General features: G+C 41.2%; 1 protein-coding gene across 2 annotated transcripts in view; it reads right to left on the bottom strand.

Moving 5' to 3' along the window:
- Nucleotides 1-17,889, bottom strand: part of LOC126298437 (potassium voltage-gated channel protein Shal) — a 996,410-nt gene that overhangs the window by 255,054 nt on the left and 723,467 nt on the right. For both annotated transcript variants that reach the window (XM_049989763.1, XM_049989762.1), the window contains exon 4: nt 5,120-5,272. In XM_049989763.1, the coding sequence (XP_049845720.1) occupies nt 5,120-5,272 (153 nt within the window). The remainder of the gene's footprint in view (nt 1-5,119; nt 5,273-17,889) is intronic.

Raw genomic sequence — 17,889 nt, 5'->3', positions numbered from 1 at the left:
GTTGTGTCCAAGTTTTCGTTAAACCTATCTGTTATAGTTTAGTAATTTTAAGTAAGGTCACTTCTGAAAGCTAAGTGTTTTAAACCTGCTTTGATAAAAATATACTCTAAATAAAACTTAAATTGATACTTAATGTTCGCAGCACAACACGATAATTGTGTGCTGATTGTGTGGTGATAGCTGCTTAAAGCCACTTAAAAAACAAAAACATCCACAACAAGTTCATTTTAGAAAAAAAATTATAGTAAGTTACTATTATGTTTTACTCCCTACAGCCAAAGTATCTCTATAAAACTCTGTTCAAATTTCTAATAATGACAAGACTCCTACGTTCATAATCAAATAACGGCAAACACTAGAACATGCGACCAATGGTTTCTCTAACTACAAACGACTTAACATGCATATCTTTGAATAGGATCATAAAGAGCTTGTTTTAGGTATTATCTCCTGAAGAAGGCCTTGGATGTGTCTCCAATTCATTTGGCTTCACACAACATGGTAATTTTTAATAATTGTATGTCGGTGTGGTATAATACAACATCGGAACTACAGTATGAAACTTCGCACTCATACCACTAGTACAAATGAAGCATTGTTTCTGCCTTCGAAGCTCAATGATGAAATTATATTCTGTATAATATACGAAGTAAATCATGTATAATGTCAACAAAAACAGCGTGTTGCTGAAAATCAAATGAAAACTCATTAAGAGAAAACATGCTAAACAAGCATTACTTCCTCACTTACTGTTTAAGCTAACAAGGAAAGTGCGTAATCTCTAATGCTCACAACCGCACGAAAGTGTACTTAGAGTATAAATCACTCTTACCCCAAACAGTGGTATAACGATTCGCACGCAAATCTGCACGTCTTCCCACGAGGATCATTTGAATTATCACCTTCTCAAGGCGTAAGAGAGGAACTTTCGTAACGCGAAGAAACATAAATCGGTGTAATAGTTTCATAAACACGTGGAAGACAACAGTTCACTTAACGTGAACTTGTTTAAGCAATGTAAGCTCTGTATAAGAAGTATGATTGATGATTAAAATATGAAAAACCACTTTGAAGTGAGTCATCTCAGAGTTTTATCAGTCTTTACAAGCTGCTTGCCAACGTAAACTCAAAATATCACTAGATTTCACTCTGTGCTATGCAACGAACTTTCTGCACCAAAGTACCAGCACATGTTATAATATGTTAGGCAAACGGGAGCTTATGGCATTGGTATAATAATATCATCCTTTGAAATGAAATTAGTGTGACTTTGTTATTGCACTGCTTGAATGCAGAATTGATGTTGAATGTGAAAATGTAGCTTCTGTTCGATGTGAAATTGTTGTGTTCCATTTTGTTTTGACCACTTCATTGAAATTCCGCACCAGTACTTTGAAGACGGAATAGCTGTGCAGCACTGCCAGGTCAGTAGAAAACGTCCGTTGTTCAGACAGTGCAATTATTACAAGCAGAGGGAAAGGTAGGAATAAGTCACAATACTGTAATATGTGTATTTCTTCGCGTCACGAAGTTCCTTTCTTAGGCCATGAATAGACGATGATTCAAATGTCTCATATGGTAATACGCGCAGTGTAGCATGCTAATGGCACATGCGACTGTTTTTTGGGATGAGTTATTTATATTCTGAACATATTTTCGTGAGGTTCTGAGCGTTCGAAGTCAAGCACTTCTCTTGTAAGTAGAACCATGAAGTAAACTAGAAAACTTTCACAAATTTTCGCTTGTTCATTAAATTGTTGTCAAAATGTTCTGTCAAAACAGGTAACTGGAAACACTGTAACATGTTTTCAGTGAAGTTTATCCGTTATTCATGTTGTGGAACACGCCACTCTGCGTTAATTAAATACAAGGTGCTCGGAAATTCCCGTTACAAACTTCTGGGACTAGTAGAAGGGGGTGAGTACAAAAAAATGGTTCAAATGGCTCTGAGCCCTATGGGACTTAACATCTATGATCATCAGTCCCCTAGAACTTAGAACTACTTAAACCTAACTAACCTAAGGACATCACACAACACCCAGTAATCACGAGGTGGGTGAGTACATAATATTTTGAATAAGAACCCATATCCCGAAACGTACCGTTTCTGTGTTACAGCCGGTGAAAACATCTTTTCTAGGTAGAAATGCAACAGGGAACAGGGTAGTCATGGTTGAGGGTGGTTACGTCTGTTCGGCTGATGTCAGTTGACGTCTGCGTACCTCTCTGACCTGATTCGAGCCTCATTCGTGTGTCTATGAGTGTTATAGTAACATAGTTGAATACACGTTTGCAGAATACACTTACATGATACTTCTGAATGGCCAAACTCACGTAATGGAAGGGCTACTCTTCGTCTTTATCAAGATCGTTCTCCACATCTTTTGAGTCCATTGCATACCCTTTTATCCACAATTGCCCAAGTGAAATCGTATAACAAGTAATTTGCTGGGTCATACGTAATCAATTACTTATAAAAATAGTTGCGTTACCAATATATTTTCAAATGGTTGTAGCACGGAATTGGCACGTTTCCGGAGATGGGTTCCAATTCAAAATAATACATACCAACTCCCCTCCACAAGTCCTAGCAGTTTGTAATGGCCAGCCGCGGTGGTATCGCGGTTCTAGGCGCGCAGTCCAGAACCGTGCGACTGCTACGGTCGCAGGTTCGAATACTGCCTCGGGCATGGATGTGTGTGATGTCCTTAGGTTAGTTAGGTGTTAGTAGTTCTTAGTTCTAGGGTAGTAATGACCACAGCAGTTGAGTCCCATAGTGCTCAGAGCCATTAGAACCATTTGAAGTTTGTAATGGGAATTTCCGAACACCCTGTATAACTACAGATAACTATCATCAGACACTTTTGAAACAGCTTAGCGCCTTCTCAGGCTCGTTTTCAAATGGGGCATCTTTATTACACAGGTATTTTCATACCGAGGTGTTGGGTACTGGCTCTCTGACTGGACGATACGACACACTTTAATTTAACTCTATGAGTGATAGTTACATGGTAAGCTGTGTCAGAAAACGAAGTCCTATAGTTAATGCTGCAGTATTCGTAGTACTATAGCTAAATATCTACATTCCAGAAATTTATTTTCTACACGGCGTGCCATTTGACTATCGTTTATGGCGTTAAATCGAAGTTCGTCTTATCTTCATCACACAAAGTCAGTATACACCATTACGCTACGAAAGTAACTTGTGCATGCACAGTCTGAAGATAAGTCTGAACAGGTTCGAAAACTAGTTTACGGAAATACGCAGGTTTCAAAAGTGACTGATCGCAGTTATTTGCATTCATAGTCAAACATACTATCATTGTTTATTTCCATTTTGAGAATGAAAACTTGGTCCAAGTAGGCTTCATTCTTTTTAACATCTATGCGATTGGCCAATGTTAACCTTCGTCATTTTCAACCACGTATCTTAAGCTTCTAGCTTCATTTTACATTATAATACATCGCTGGTAATTGTGGACAGGATAATATCTTATTTCTGTTGCAAAGGAGTAAGATGCTTTCCTGTCCACTTGTACCAGCGAGTACATAGGCTGGATAAAAAGTAGTGGAAACGCTGTTACAATTCGAACCAGACTTAATAGAAAGTAGTTCACCATATTACATGCTCTCAGTACAATCGTCCCGCATCTCGATCACCTTCCTCTACACAGATGGTGTGTGGCGAAGGGTAATTTCTGTACCACTATCTGATCCCTCCAAAACTGTTCCACTCGCGAATAGTGCGTGGGAAGAATGACTCAGTACTGACTCTAATTTCTCAAATTTTCTCCTCGTGGTCAATATGCGAGTTGTGTGTGTGTGTGTGTCGGGGGGGGGGGGGGGGGGGGGAGTAATATATTGTCCGACTCCTCCTGAAAAGTGCTGTCCCGAAATTTCAGTAGTAAATCTTTCCATGATGCACAACGTCTCTCTTGTAGCGTCTGCCAGTGGAGTTTGTTTAGCATCTCCGTAACGCTGTTTCGCCAGATGAACGATCCCCTGACAAGACACGTCGCTCTTCGTTGGATCTTCTCGACCTCCTCTTATCGTTCCTACCTGATAGGGATCCCATATAGATGAACGATATTCAAGAAGCGGGCGAACAAGCACCTGATATGCTACTTCTTTCGTGGATGAATTACATTTCCTTAAGATTCTTCCGATGAATCTGAGTCTGGTATATGCTTTTTTGTGTGGTCATTCCACTTAAGGTCCCTCTGGATAGTTACGCCTAGATATTTTACGGCAGACGCTGTCTCCAGCTGGTTGTCGTCAATAGTGTAGTTGTACAGTAGAGGATTTTTTTCCCTATATATGCATTCCGACTACGTTCTACTTCAATCTTTATCCGTGTGTGTTGTACGTGTTTCCTAAACATACTGTTAGGTCGCTTGGACTGGCCTCCGTCACATTGAGACAGTACTCTCTGCAGCTGACTCAAACACTGACTCATTGCACTGACCTGCTGTCAGCTGCAGACAATGCGTATGCCAATCCTAGTATTATAATATAAAATTAAGTTGGAAGCTTAAGATACGTGCTTTAAATGATAAAAGGTTGAAAATGGCTAGTCACATAGACAATAAAAAGAATACAACCTACCTGGACCACATTTTCATTCTCAAAATAATTTGAGGCTATGGACCCCCCCACAAAAAATTTAAAATTTATTTCCATTTCCTAACACGGATTTCTTTCGAATATCTGACGTAAATTTATTACGTTTTTGCAGTTCGGAGTAATGACTCACGAGGGGCCGCTTCATTCTGTACAATACTTCCATCACCCACGAAACACGGCCTACAGACTGGATAAAGGCGGGATTTCACGCAGTTCTTCCTGAGTCATCTCCCCGTCTGACATGAGATGTGTGATGTCCAACACCTAACTCAGTTACCAGCCACGGTAGAATTCCCTCGCAGTTGTAGCTAACACACCACGAACCACCCGAGTTACTCCACTTCCATTCCGACGCTAGACTGGTAAGTTTCCTGCACTTCTTGCCGTCTGGGACAATGACTGCATCGTTTATCTGAGAAAGCACTCGCTCCTAGTCTTTTGGAGGTAGTAGCTGTACCTGCAAGCGGGGAAGGGAGCGCGGGGGAAAGTTTGCTACCTGATACCGCTGGCCGCAGCAGCGGCCGCAGCACGCGTGCAGCAGCCCGGGGTGGCTGGCGGCGGAGTGCGCCGGGCTCGCCAGCGGCGACGGCGACCCCGGCCGCTTCGGCTGCCCGTTGTACGGCACCTCCATCTCCACGAACTCTCGGTCCTGCAACACAAAGCCATCAAATAATGTGGCTGCGGTAGTTTCGGTACAGTACATAAACGACGTAGTATATGGTTGGATTACGGTAGTATTGGCAGCATTGGCAGCGAAAGAAACAGAGGAAAACTAGGAGCCGCCGACTTCTCTTTGTTTATTTGTATGTTTGTTTTTCACATAATTAAAACCACATATTGTTCCTTGTTAGTCAAATGTGTATTTTATATCTTTACAAAATGTACAAATAGCTTTACAAAATGTAAATAATTAGTTGATCGCTTAACTTCTGCACTTTCGTATCACCACAGCAATTACTTTGATACAAGTCCAGTTTACACACACAAAAAATAAAGAAAGTCTATATACTTATTGTTAGTCTTATGGACAGTGTCTTGGAAGGACGATATAAGATGAACATCAACAAAAGCAAAACGAGGATCATGGAATGTAGTCGAATCAAGTCGGGTGATACTGAGGGAATTAGATTAGGAAATGAGACACTTAAAGTAGTAAAGGAGTTTTGCTATTTGGGGAGCAAAATAACTGATGATGGTCGAAGTAGAGAGGATATAAAATGTAGACTGGCAATGGCAAGGAAAGCGTTTCTGAAGAAGAGAAATTTGTTAACATCGAGTATAGATTTAAGTGTCAGGAAGTCATTTCTGAAAGTATTCGTATGGAGTGTAACCATCTATGGAAGTGAAACATGGACGATAAGTAGTTTTGACAAGAAGAGAATAGAAGCTTTCGAAATGTGGTGCTATAGAAGAATGCTGAAGATTAGATAGGTAGATCACATAACTAATGAGAAGGTATTGAACAGAATTGGGAAGAAGAGGAGTTTGTGGCACAACTTGGCAAGAAGAAGGGACCGGTTGGTAGGACATGTTCTGAGGCATCAAGGGATCACAAATTTAGCATTGGAGGGCAGCGTGGAGGGTGAAAATCGTAGAGGGAGACCAAGAGATGAATACACTAAGCAGATTCAGAAGGATGAAGGTTGCAGTAAGTACTGGAAGATGAAGAAGCTTGCACAGGACAGAGTAGCACGGAGAGCTGTATCAAACCAGTCTCAGGACTGAAGACATCAACAATAACAACAGTCTTATTGTTAATAGGACGTTCTCCATAATGATCAAAGGCAACAGCTTCCTGTTATTATTGATAAGTGTGAAAATCGTTTATGAATAACACATACATTTTTTAGATAAGTCGACGTAGTATTGAAGCGATGTTTGATAAGTTTTTCTTTTGCATTTTTTAAAAAAAAATACCTTTTCTTTGAAGAAATTGCTTTTTTCAGTGCTTTAAATAAATCATTTTTTTCAGTACGCCGTGTCTCTATTTCACGTTCAAAATCAACAATTTTTGAATAACCTGAATTAAACATTCAAAATTTCAATTTAGCTAAAAATAGTGTTTATTTTTAAGTAACAGACAGGAGGGTAACTAAGTAGAACCAATATGTTCTGTAAGTTACGTGGCCCTTTTTATATCCACACTTTTTCGAGGCGGCTCACCCCTTACTGTTTCTAGGGGAATTAGTAAGAGACTGGTCGCTATTCGCAAACAAAGCAATCAAAATGAGGTAACGTCCAGTAGGTATTCAACACACCTAATGTACAGGCAACGCGGTTACGGTCTTATTTGAGCAAAGCTACTAGGAGAAGCACCATAGCCTACGCTTACTCAGGATAATCTACGGTAGCCTATGGTAACTTCACAACTCTAGTAAAGAATAATATCGACATAGACGGAATTAACTTAAAGAAAAGGAGGCTAATGAGCAACTTAGTTATCACACAAAGAGTAAAAGTAATAACAGGAGATGAGCTGTCAGAATGAATGAAAATGGGGACAGGGGCTAGACAAGGCTGCTTTCGTTCACCTAGTCTATTTAGATGATTTGTATAAAACTGTTTCTAACAAGAGACTGGAGTGAGAATGAAAAGAAGGCTAATCAGATATATAAGATTTTCTGATGGCATTTATACTGAGTGAAAATGAAAAGCTGGTTGACATTAAAGATATGTTAAAAGGACTGAACACCAGATCTGAGGAATATGGACTGAAGATAAATGTCAAGAAGACTAAGGTATTGATTTTCACATGGTGATCAAAAAAGGTAAAAGTGAAAATTTGTTAATAGTCAGTGGAAGAAGTTGATAAATTCAGGTGTTATTATCGGGCGTACTATTATCTGTGGTCCAATAAATAAACAATTAAGAAAATTTTTCGATAATGATAAAAGCTGAAGAAATGAATAAAAATTTGTGTCATGGCCTGGGCTTGAACTTCAATTTACTCCTTCAGAACATTTTCCCCTTCTTGTATCGTCAATATTTCCTGTTTAAAAAGGAAAAATAGGTCGAGGGACTGAAATGAAGTTTGTGTTAGAGAGGGTACTGGACTAGAGTAATCTGTGCATATGTGTTTGTTATACTGCTCTGGTGGTGTAATGGCTAGCGTATCTGCCTAGCAAGCAGGCGACCTCACTTCAGTTACTGGTTGCAGCACGAATTTTGATTCATTTCTTCAGACTCTGTCATTATCGAAAATAAAACTGAGACTCATAAGTCTCAAAGAAAATTTTGTTCCATCAGATCAATTAAGAAAAATATTAGAGGAGCGTTTTGTATGAAGTGTTGCCCTGTATGTTGCTAAAACATGGACACTGCATGGAAATGCTTAGAGGCTTTTGACCTGTGGATGCAAAAAAGAACTGAAGGTGTAAAATGTGGAAACAAAATAAGGATTACATTTACATTTCACAGAATGAACGATAAACACAGCGAACAGTTAAGAGGAGGAAAGGAAAATTCAGGGCACTGGATGAGAAGAGACTATATAATAAAAGATACGCTAAGGGAATGGTGACTGGTAAGAGACCCAGAGAAGTAAGAAGAAGAAAAAATGTTAACTGACGTCATCAGGATAAATGTATCGTATGCAGCTATATGGTATGGCGGGAAACTGGGAGGCCTGCAGTATGTTGAACTTGCTGTGACGGACGTGCCTAATGAGCAAACCACATCATTATGATCGTAATAAGAAATTTTTAAAAAAAATAGAAGTTCCATATTTGCAGTAAATACAGTAAACATTGAAACCTAAATAACATGAAACATACGTAACGTGGTCATAGTATTGCTTATAAGTAAAACCACTTATGAGTGGTGCATCTGTACCGTGCCGGTAAGTAGCTAGTAACATGAAGCATCCGTTTACTCCTCGAAGGGAAAAGAGATAACTAGCTGAACGGACTTTTCCAAGTCACGGAGAACAAAACAAGCACATAGTTCGTGCCAGTGTCCATGGGTATGTGAGGACCTCGCAGATACCTTCATGTCTTAGAGTACTGAACTAACTAGTTAGGCAATGAAGGACATATTACATACTTCTTGTAAATTACCAACTCTATGGAGGCAACCCTCAACTATGTCTCAGTGCCAGGCCGCAAAACCTTAAAGCTAATTATAATATTTATGAACTGACAGCTCCAAGCTGTTTCCCAACAGTCTAACGAAATTTGATTTATATGCAACACCATTAAATCACAAACAATTTTCATGGCTCATCAGATTCTAACAAACAGAAGCTTTACAGACACAGGAGACCTAATGGAGAAAATCGATGTTATTTATACGGCTATAACAGCACGACTTCCATCTTTCGACGTTACGTCAATTTACTCTCGGATATCCACAGGAAAAACCACAAATATCGTAGAAAAGAAACTGAAAAAATTTTAGTTCACTTTCAGCTGAATATTTTATTTGCAACTGGAGGGATCTCCAATCAGTGAGACAGTGGTCAACTTTCCCTGGACCATGTCATTGTGAGATAAAATGAATATAAATCAGTATGCTGGTTTCGAAATGTAGATAACATAATTTGTCTGGCAGGTGGAATACAGAGCCAGACAGAAGATATATACAATAATATCAACACAGTTCATTCCCCAACGGAAGAGAAAAAAAATCAGTTTTTCTTGTTCTCACAATAATGAGAAACAATGATCAACATGAGTTCTCCATATACAAAAAAGCACACATCCACGAGCTGTCATTTACAGCATAAACCTTCCAGAGGCAACGAAAATCTCAATTTCAGTATTTTGCGTAATTATTGACCGGATTTTAAAATTTTAATTGCTGTCACATGCTACTTATTAAGAAGTATAGTCTTACCTCTGACACAATAACATAAGTATTACAGTTAGAAATTGTGTGTTTGTTATGAAGCAGTGTAACTGACGGCGCGCAAATACTCACACATTGTTCATCCATTACTACAGATGGAGGGAACTTAGCGACTTTCAACTAGCTTTGCACATAATTTGAAACATTTTCAAAACTTTTTGTTACTGTCACTTCCCACAAAATGACAGACAGTAAAACTTCAACATAGGACATGATGTTTCAATTTATTATTACTTTGTTACCGAGTTTATTCTCAGAATTCTACAGACAGCATTCACATACGTCAATGAATGTATGACACATAATTATAGAGATATGACATCATAAATACTGAGATGCGTGAAAAACATGCTTTTATTTAAAATGGAGCGTAAAGCATCCTGAATATATTCATTCAGTATTTCATAATGAGTGGACTTAGCGAGTTCCAAAAAATTTGAAGCATAATTTCAAAGCTTTCCTTAACTTTTTCTCGCTTATATGCTTAATATCGAGTATGCAATAAATTAACTCTTTTGTAAAGTAATCACATGTTGGAAGCTGTTTTATAAAAGGATCTAGATTCCTTAAAGAATCTGGGGTTTACTGTTAAATAATATTCCAGATTCATACACACGCTTCATGAGATAAACAGAACACCACACAAACCTCAAAATTACACACTTGAACTCAAGATAATTTCAAAAATTGCTATTCTGAATGGATATGAAACAGATACCATCAAGAAGCTGAACCTCAAAATAAAAATGAAAGTTATCACGCAATCATCCAGATACAGAATAAGAAAATTTATAGAAGTAGCACACAAATAGCTCAATAGATCACATGAAATCAGAGAGGTAGAAATAAGCGGTACTCACTACCACATAATAATAAAGTAGAATGGGAAACATAATGAATAAGCAAAGAATCCCAACAGCCTGTAGAACAGACAACAGAACACAGCCAAGAAAATACCAAGAACAAGCGGAATAACCTTAGATATGCACACATAAAAAAAAGTTTTGCATCACCTCGGTTCCGAGGGTTCCGGAACCTGTACAAAAAATTGGAATAGAGATCAACATAAACATCATTTCCGCTTTTTTTATTGCTCATGAAAACCACACACTGCATGTTGTACCACAACAAAGCGAGACCTTCAGAGGTGGTGGTTCAGATTGCTGTACACACCGGTACCTCTAATACCCAGTAGCACGTCCTCTTACATTGATGCATGCCTGTATTCGTCGTGGCACACTATCCACAAGTTCATCAAGGCACTGTTGGTCCGGATTGTTCCTCTCCTTAACGGCGGTTTGGAGTAGATCACTCAGAGTGGTTGGTGGGTCACGTCGTCCATAAACAGCTCTTTTCAATCTATCCCAGGCCTGTTCGGATCCCAGGCCTGTTCAATAGGGTTCAGGTCTGGAGGAGATGCTGGCCACTCTAGTCGAGCGATGTCATTATCCTGAAGGAAGTCATTCACAAGATGTGCGGAAGGGGAGAGCGAATTGTCGTCCATGAAGGCGAATGCTTTGCTAGTATGCTGCCTATGTGGTTGCACTATCGGTCGGAGGATGGCATTCACGTATCGTACAGCCGTTACGGCGCCTTCCATGACCACCAGCGGCGTAAGTCGACCACACATAATGCCACTCCAAAACAGCAGGGTACCTCCACCTTGCTGCACCCTCTGGACAGTGTGTCTAAGGCGTTCAGCCTGACCGGGTTGCCTCTTAACACGTCTCCAACGACTGTCTGGTTGAAGGCATATGCAACACTCACCGGTGAAGAGAACGCGATGCCAATCCTGAGCGGTCCATTCGGCATGTTAGGCCCATCTGTACCGCGCTACATCGTGTCGTGGTTTCATAGATGGACCTCGCCATGGACGCCGGGAGTGAAGTTGCGCATCACGCAGCCTATTGCGCACAGTTTGAGTCGTAACACGACGTCCTGTGGTTGCACGAAAAGCATTACTCAACACAGTGGCGTTGGTGTCAGGGTTCCTCCGAGCCATAATTTGTAGGTAGCGGTCATCCACTGCAGTAGTAGCCCTTGGGCGGCCTGAGCGAGGTATGTCATCGACAGTTCCTGTCTCTCTGTATCTCCTCCGTGTGTGAACAACATCGTTTTGGTTCACTCTGAGACGCCTGGACACTTCCCTTGTTGAGAGCCCTTCTTGGCATAAAGTAAAAATGCAGACGCGGTCACTTTGCGTTATTGGCCGTCTAGGCATGGTTTAACTACAGATAACACGAACCATGTACCTCCTCCCTGGTGGAATGGCTGGAAATGATCGGTTGTCGAACCCCCTCCGTCTAATTGGCACTGTCCAAGCATGATTGTTTACGTCTTTGGTCGGGTTTAGTCAAAGGTGCTGCGTCTGTGATACAATATCCACAGTCAACGTCTATATTCAGGAGTTCTGGGAACCGGGGTGATGCAAAACTTTTTTGGTTTGTGTATTTAGCGATGTAGGAATATAGCAACTCAACGAGAAGACTGGCAAATTTCACTAAACAGGACGAAATTGTACGAACTTAAGCATAAGGAACACATAATGTATGACAGCTTTACGGATACAGATGTACGCATTCAGATAAAATGCAAAAACCTAAGCCGAAAATACGTAACAGAAGGACATTATTACGTAGAAAAGACGCTAGCTGAAAGCAAGAACGTTAAAAATGAGCACACAGCAATGTGTATAAGCACATCAAACACACGTCTCTCTCACTCTTACCCTCCCCTCTCACCGATCAACTTGTAACAAACACAGTTCACCAGAATCCCGCCCTTGCATTCAAGTGCTCGTGGCACACATAACATAAACAAGGTTGTGCGACAGTTGAATGTTTGTAAACATCTTGTGTAGCCTCCAGTGAAACAGTGTTTAACAGAGACATTCTCTGGAAGAGAAAGACTGCCACGAGACGTGAGTAGGCTAAATAAACGTATTCTTATTTTCACGCATAGTTCCACCGAAGCATAACAAACTGGCCTAGCTTGCAAATAAATGGTCACTAAGGCAGCAGTAACAATAAGACACAATTGTATAGGACTGTATGGCGGTGCGTATACCCACTGAAATGTTTTCAAACAGTTACATAACAAATCACAGCCGGCCGCAGTGACCGAGCGGTTCTAGGCGTTACAGTCTGGAATCGCGTGACAGTTACGGTCGCAGGTTCGAATCCTGGCTCGGGCATGGATGTGTGTGACGTCCTTAGGTTGGTTAGGTTTTAGTAGTTCTACGTTCTAAGGGACTGATGACCTCGGATAGTCCCGTAGAGCTTGGAGCCATCTGAACCATTTGAACGATCAGTGGAATAGGAGAGACAGCGTGCAACGGCGAACTGAATACACAAAGTTTAGTGAGTTCCTTGTGAGAAAAATATGTTCTATCTTTCTTCTGCATTTTTCTGTTGGAACTTGTAAATCGATTATATACTCTTATATATTGCCAAAATCGTTACGCAATATTACGTTTATCTACTTTTTATAATGTAAATTGTCTGGTACGACGTAAGACAGGGCTCGAAGTCCCTGATCTGGCATAAATGATCAACCGGTACTTCACGTGACCGAATACGTAATGAACGATTGGAAGACAGCACTAAACCATATGGAAACAGAGAAAAACTGGTCCGCCTCCGTAAATGTTCAAATGTGTATGAAATCTTATGGGACTTAACTGCTAAGGTCATCAGTCCCTAAGCTTAACCTAAATTATCCTAAGGACAAACACACACCCATGCCCGAGGGAGGACTCGAACCTCCGACGGGACCAGCCACACAGTCCATGACTGCAGCGTCCTAGACCGCTCGGCTAATCCCGCGCGGACCTCCTTAAATCCTAAGAACTGCAAACAGGTGTGTTATGATTAACATCTGCTTGCAGAATGGTATCGCGTTCCGTTAACACGTATAACAGAATTCACGGAATGACAAATACTGGTGATGGGATGCCGAGTTGAGGGAGAATCATTCACGAAGCCACATAGCAGGACAAAAACAAGCGAAGGGTTGTCAGCCTAGAGATCACAGAGGGCGAGTAGTTGTCGTGAAGACATAGAGAAGCGAGGGAGTCAGTTGTGGATACGCAGATCTGTCGTTCGGAGATGTCACTGTCACCCAAGTAGGCGAGAAGCAATAACGCGAGAGACTTGCGAGTTTTCAGTCAGAAAACAGATTCACACACCAAATGCGTATCCACGGCACGAGAAGACGTTGATCTGCTACCGACCTATACTTCCACAGTAAGTAAAGACTTCCTTCATCCACCTCTAACAGAAAACATTACCATTTTCCGTCACTAGAACATTTGACTAGTAATCTTTTATTCGCCATCCGTAATTAAAATGAGAGAATAGTTTCAGGTCTACCGCCACGGACTTGTCTTGCATGGTGGTTCCTGTATCGTGCACGGAAGGTATTATGTTGAGCGTACTCATGTTCAAGTGCTGTTGTTCAGAATTTCTTTGTCAAATATTTTACTTTTCCGCCACCCACTTAATGAATCTTTAATTTGTTACTAGCCCACAGCGACCCTCTCAACCAAAGGTAGCCGACCACGGCTGTTGCACTGTTAACGGCCTTTACTACTTGATTCAGCTATTCATTGTAGAACTTGGGCGGCGGAGTTTTGGGAGAGATCTGTACATTTAAGCCGACCATTGCTGTTACATTGTTGATGGCCTTCTTACCGCTGCTCAGTTGCTCATTCTAGACATTTGTCGCTGTAGTTTGGAAGAGCTCTGTGCATTAAGGGCCTCACTAGTTACTTCCACATAAGTTCGATGGTCCGGCCGCAGTCAGAAGACCATGTCTCCATAAACAACTGCACAACTACAATCAATCTTTGTGAAATTTGACGTTTCTTCATACACTGGTGGAGGAATTCGTCTGTTTCCATATCTGTGGCGTAAAAAAATTCAAGGCGGACTCATATCGTCAGGTACCACTATGTGTAATGGCTTTCATCGTTAACACAGTAGGAACTCATTCAGTAAGAATGGTAAGTTTGCCATCTTCACTACTAACACATTTATCTAGTAGAATTTTCACTCTCTACGTTCAGGGTGGGAAAGATTGCATCCATAAACTGTAATATTCGAGTCTACGCCTCACCATTTCACAAAAAATGCGCCAAATTGCTATTAATATTATTATTATTATTATTATTATTATTATTATTATTATTATTACTATTATTATTTTTATTATTACTGGTATTGTAGTAGTAGTAGCAGTAGTAGCAGTAGGAGTAGCAGTTATTATTGCTGTTGTTATGGTAGAGGCATTTTCTTTATTTTCACTACGAATTATTTTAGTTTAGGGGTTTGAGGTACACTCCATGGCATTTCGAGTTTCGTAATCAATAGTTCCATTTTATTTTATGTGATTTCACACTTTTCGCCAGGTGTGGACAGTTTACCATATACTGTCCTGCATCTTTGTACTTTTACTGCATCTAGCTATTTGAGACAGAGCTCGCTTGTGAATGTGTGATATTGACTCCATAGCACAAATTCTGACAAGTGTGATTTCAGTTTTCAGCTGCTCATTTCTGTATTTACGCATATTCTGAGCAGCTTTATCACTAATGTCTACATTTCATGGGATTGCTATCTCAACTAAGCGCCACAATCCCTTTCCTAACTGCAAGGACAATGTAATAGGCTCGTCAACTGCAACATTGTATATGCATGCTGTAATATATTGATTATTCCTTGCTACTGTAGTGTTATGTTGAAGCTGTGAGGAAGGAGGACAGGCGCTCCAAGGCGCGGAAGCAGAGACGATTCTGAGGGCAGACGAAACTAGGAGAGATATCGTTACATGAAGTAAACAGTAAGGGGAGAGCCTTGCGAAAATGTAGACGCCCTCAGACATGGTCCCAGGGCGCTAGTTACTCTTCAAGGATTTAACATGTAACTTTATATGTCGTCTAGACGCTGTGGGAGGTTGCCACCATAGAACTTCGTAACCAACAGGTGCGCACTAGCGTATAAAGCCAGCTTGATACCAGCACTGAGAACAGCAACGTCAGTAGGCTTAAAATGGTTAGAAAGAGAGCGAAAACGCCAAAAAAACTGTTACCTAGCAGTCCCTACTCCGGGGAGCCCGAGGGGCGGGGCTAAATGACGTATAGCAATAATACTGCAAGCCTTATTTGGCTGAGCAGTTACGTTTAGCTTTCAGCTGAACAATGTTGATACCAAATACGGACTTAGTGCAACCGCATTAACATCCCTGCCTTAGGAGCAGTAGGTGGGACCTAACTAAACCGTGATGGGCAGGCGCCTGCAAGAGACCTGCGGGATTGGATGGGTCCCTTTAAGTGGGAAAAACAGTGCCCTCACACAACTCTTTAAAACCCCTAGGTTCCGCATTTTGGTGGAGTTCTCAGACAGACGATCTGGACGCCGAATCCGTGTCCGTCGACTCCAGCCTCGGTCCAGATCCGCGTAAGTCTGCTCTCTCACTTGGAGTGCCTCAGTGGACAGTGTCACATTCAGTATGTTTTGTTTTGCAACCAAGTTGCTGCTAGTGTTTGCTACTGTGGTTAGCATCCACTCGTGGGACTTCTGTACTGTCTTCTGTTGTAACAGTGTTATTCGTGCTTTTTCTAACCCTAGAACTAGCTTCCAGTGTATTAGTTAGTCCCGTCTGGAATAAACAACTATTTCAAAACCCTGTTTGTCCAAGAGTCCCCACAGTGAGTTCCCTACCAAGTCTCACCACCTGCATTTCTAGTAAATTCCTGTACCAGTGTTGGTTAAGATAGAACAAAACAATGAAGTGCCTTAACTATGAATTGTCCTTCTGCTCTGTACCGCTCGGGAGCGCAGACTGACCAGTAACCCCTTTTCTCCCTCTCCCACCTATGTCAGGACAGGACGTTTGTTGACCGAGCGAATATTAGAACGTAATTTCATTTGTTAGACGCATGGCTGCACTTTATGTTGGCGCTGCAGGTATCTGGTCACCTAACGGCTCTGTGTATCTGCCAGTGAAGTTATGAACACTTTCACTGCGCATCTTTTGATATGGGTTATTGAGCAGCCTGATCTTACATAAATAGTCGTTCAGGAGTATATCACAATATTCATAAGCTATATTTGCTATTACTAGTTCATAGATCTTCCTTCATCAGTCCTGATTTATTATTATTATTATCATTATTATTGTGGTGTCACCGCCAGACACCACACTTGCTAGGTGGTAGCCTTTAAATCGGCCGCGGTCCGGTAGTATACGTCGGACCCGCGTGTCGCCACTATCAATGATTGCAGACCGAGCGTCGCCACACGGCAGGTCTAGAGAGACTTCCTAGCACTCGTCCCAGTTGTACAGCCGACTTTTCTACCGATGGTTCACTGACTAAATACGCTCTCATTTGCCGTGACGATGGTTAGCATAGCCTTCAGCTACGTTATTTGCTACGACCTAGCAATGCGCCATTATCAGTACTATTGATATTGTAAACCATGTATCGTCAAGAGCGACATTCGTCATTAATGGATTAAAGTTAAGTATTCCACCAGCTACGTCAGTTTTTCTCAATTCTAATTCCCTTGTCATGTTCCAGACCTCACGCCAGCCTGCGTGAGCTAAAACGCGTGCATTTCGGCCTCCTTTAGTAAAACGGTGTTGGCTTTCCTGCCAACCACAACAATTATTATTATTATTATTATTATTATTATTATTATTATTATTATTATTATTGTCACCCGCTCTCTTAGCCGAGTTCGCTATCGCACACCGGTTCGACTCTACATCTACATAGGCACTCCGCAAGCCACCGTATGGGGCGAGGCTCTAGAGAGTATTTATACCACTTGCAGTCATTTCCTTTCCTATTCCACTCGCAAGCGAGGGACTCTCTATATGCCTGTGCACGAGCCCTGTTACCTTCGTGATCCTGACACTAAATTTACGTTGGCGGCAATAGATTCATTCTGCAGTCAGCTTTACGCCTATATCTTTGGAAAATGGAAATTTGTGGTAAGGTCTTATTGGGACCAAACTGCTGAGGTCATCTGTCCCTAAGCCTACACACTACTTAATCTAACTTAAACTAATTTACGCTATGGACAACACACACAACCATAGCCGAGAGAGCACTCGAACCTCCGACGTGGGAAGCCGCACGGACCGTGACAAGACACCCTAGAGAGCGCGGCTACCCTGCGGGGTGCCTATATCTTTATTCGATGTGACTGTGACAAGCAGTACACTACTAATGCTGCATCTAAACATCACCGGATTGATTTCCCTACTCATCTGCATTAACTTACGTTTTTCTACATTTAGATAAAGCTGCCACTCATCGTACCAACTAGAGACTTTGTCTAAGTTGTCTTCTTTCCTACTACAGTCACTCAACGACGACACCTTCCAGTAAACCATAGCATAATCACCAAACAGACG

This window comes from Schistocerca gregaria, chromosome X (assembly GCF_023897955.1).
Source record: "Schistocerca gregaria isolate iqSchGreg1 chromosome X, iqSchGreg1.2, whole genome shotgun sequence".
In the NCBI taxonomy this organism is placed as follows: domain Eukaryota; kingdom Metazoa; phylum Arthropoda; class Insecta; order Orthoptera; family Acrididae; genus Schistocerca; species Schistocerca gregaria.
This window is presented reverse-complemented; position numbering and strand designations above follow the sequence as displayed.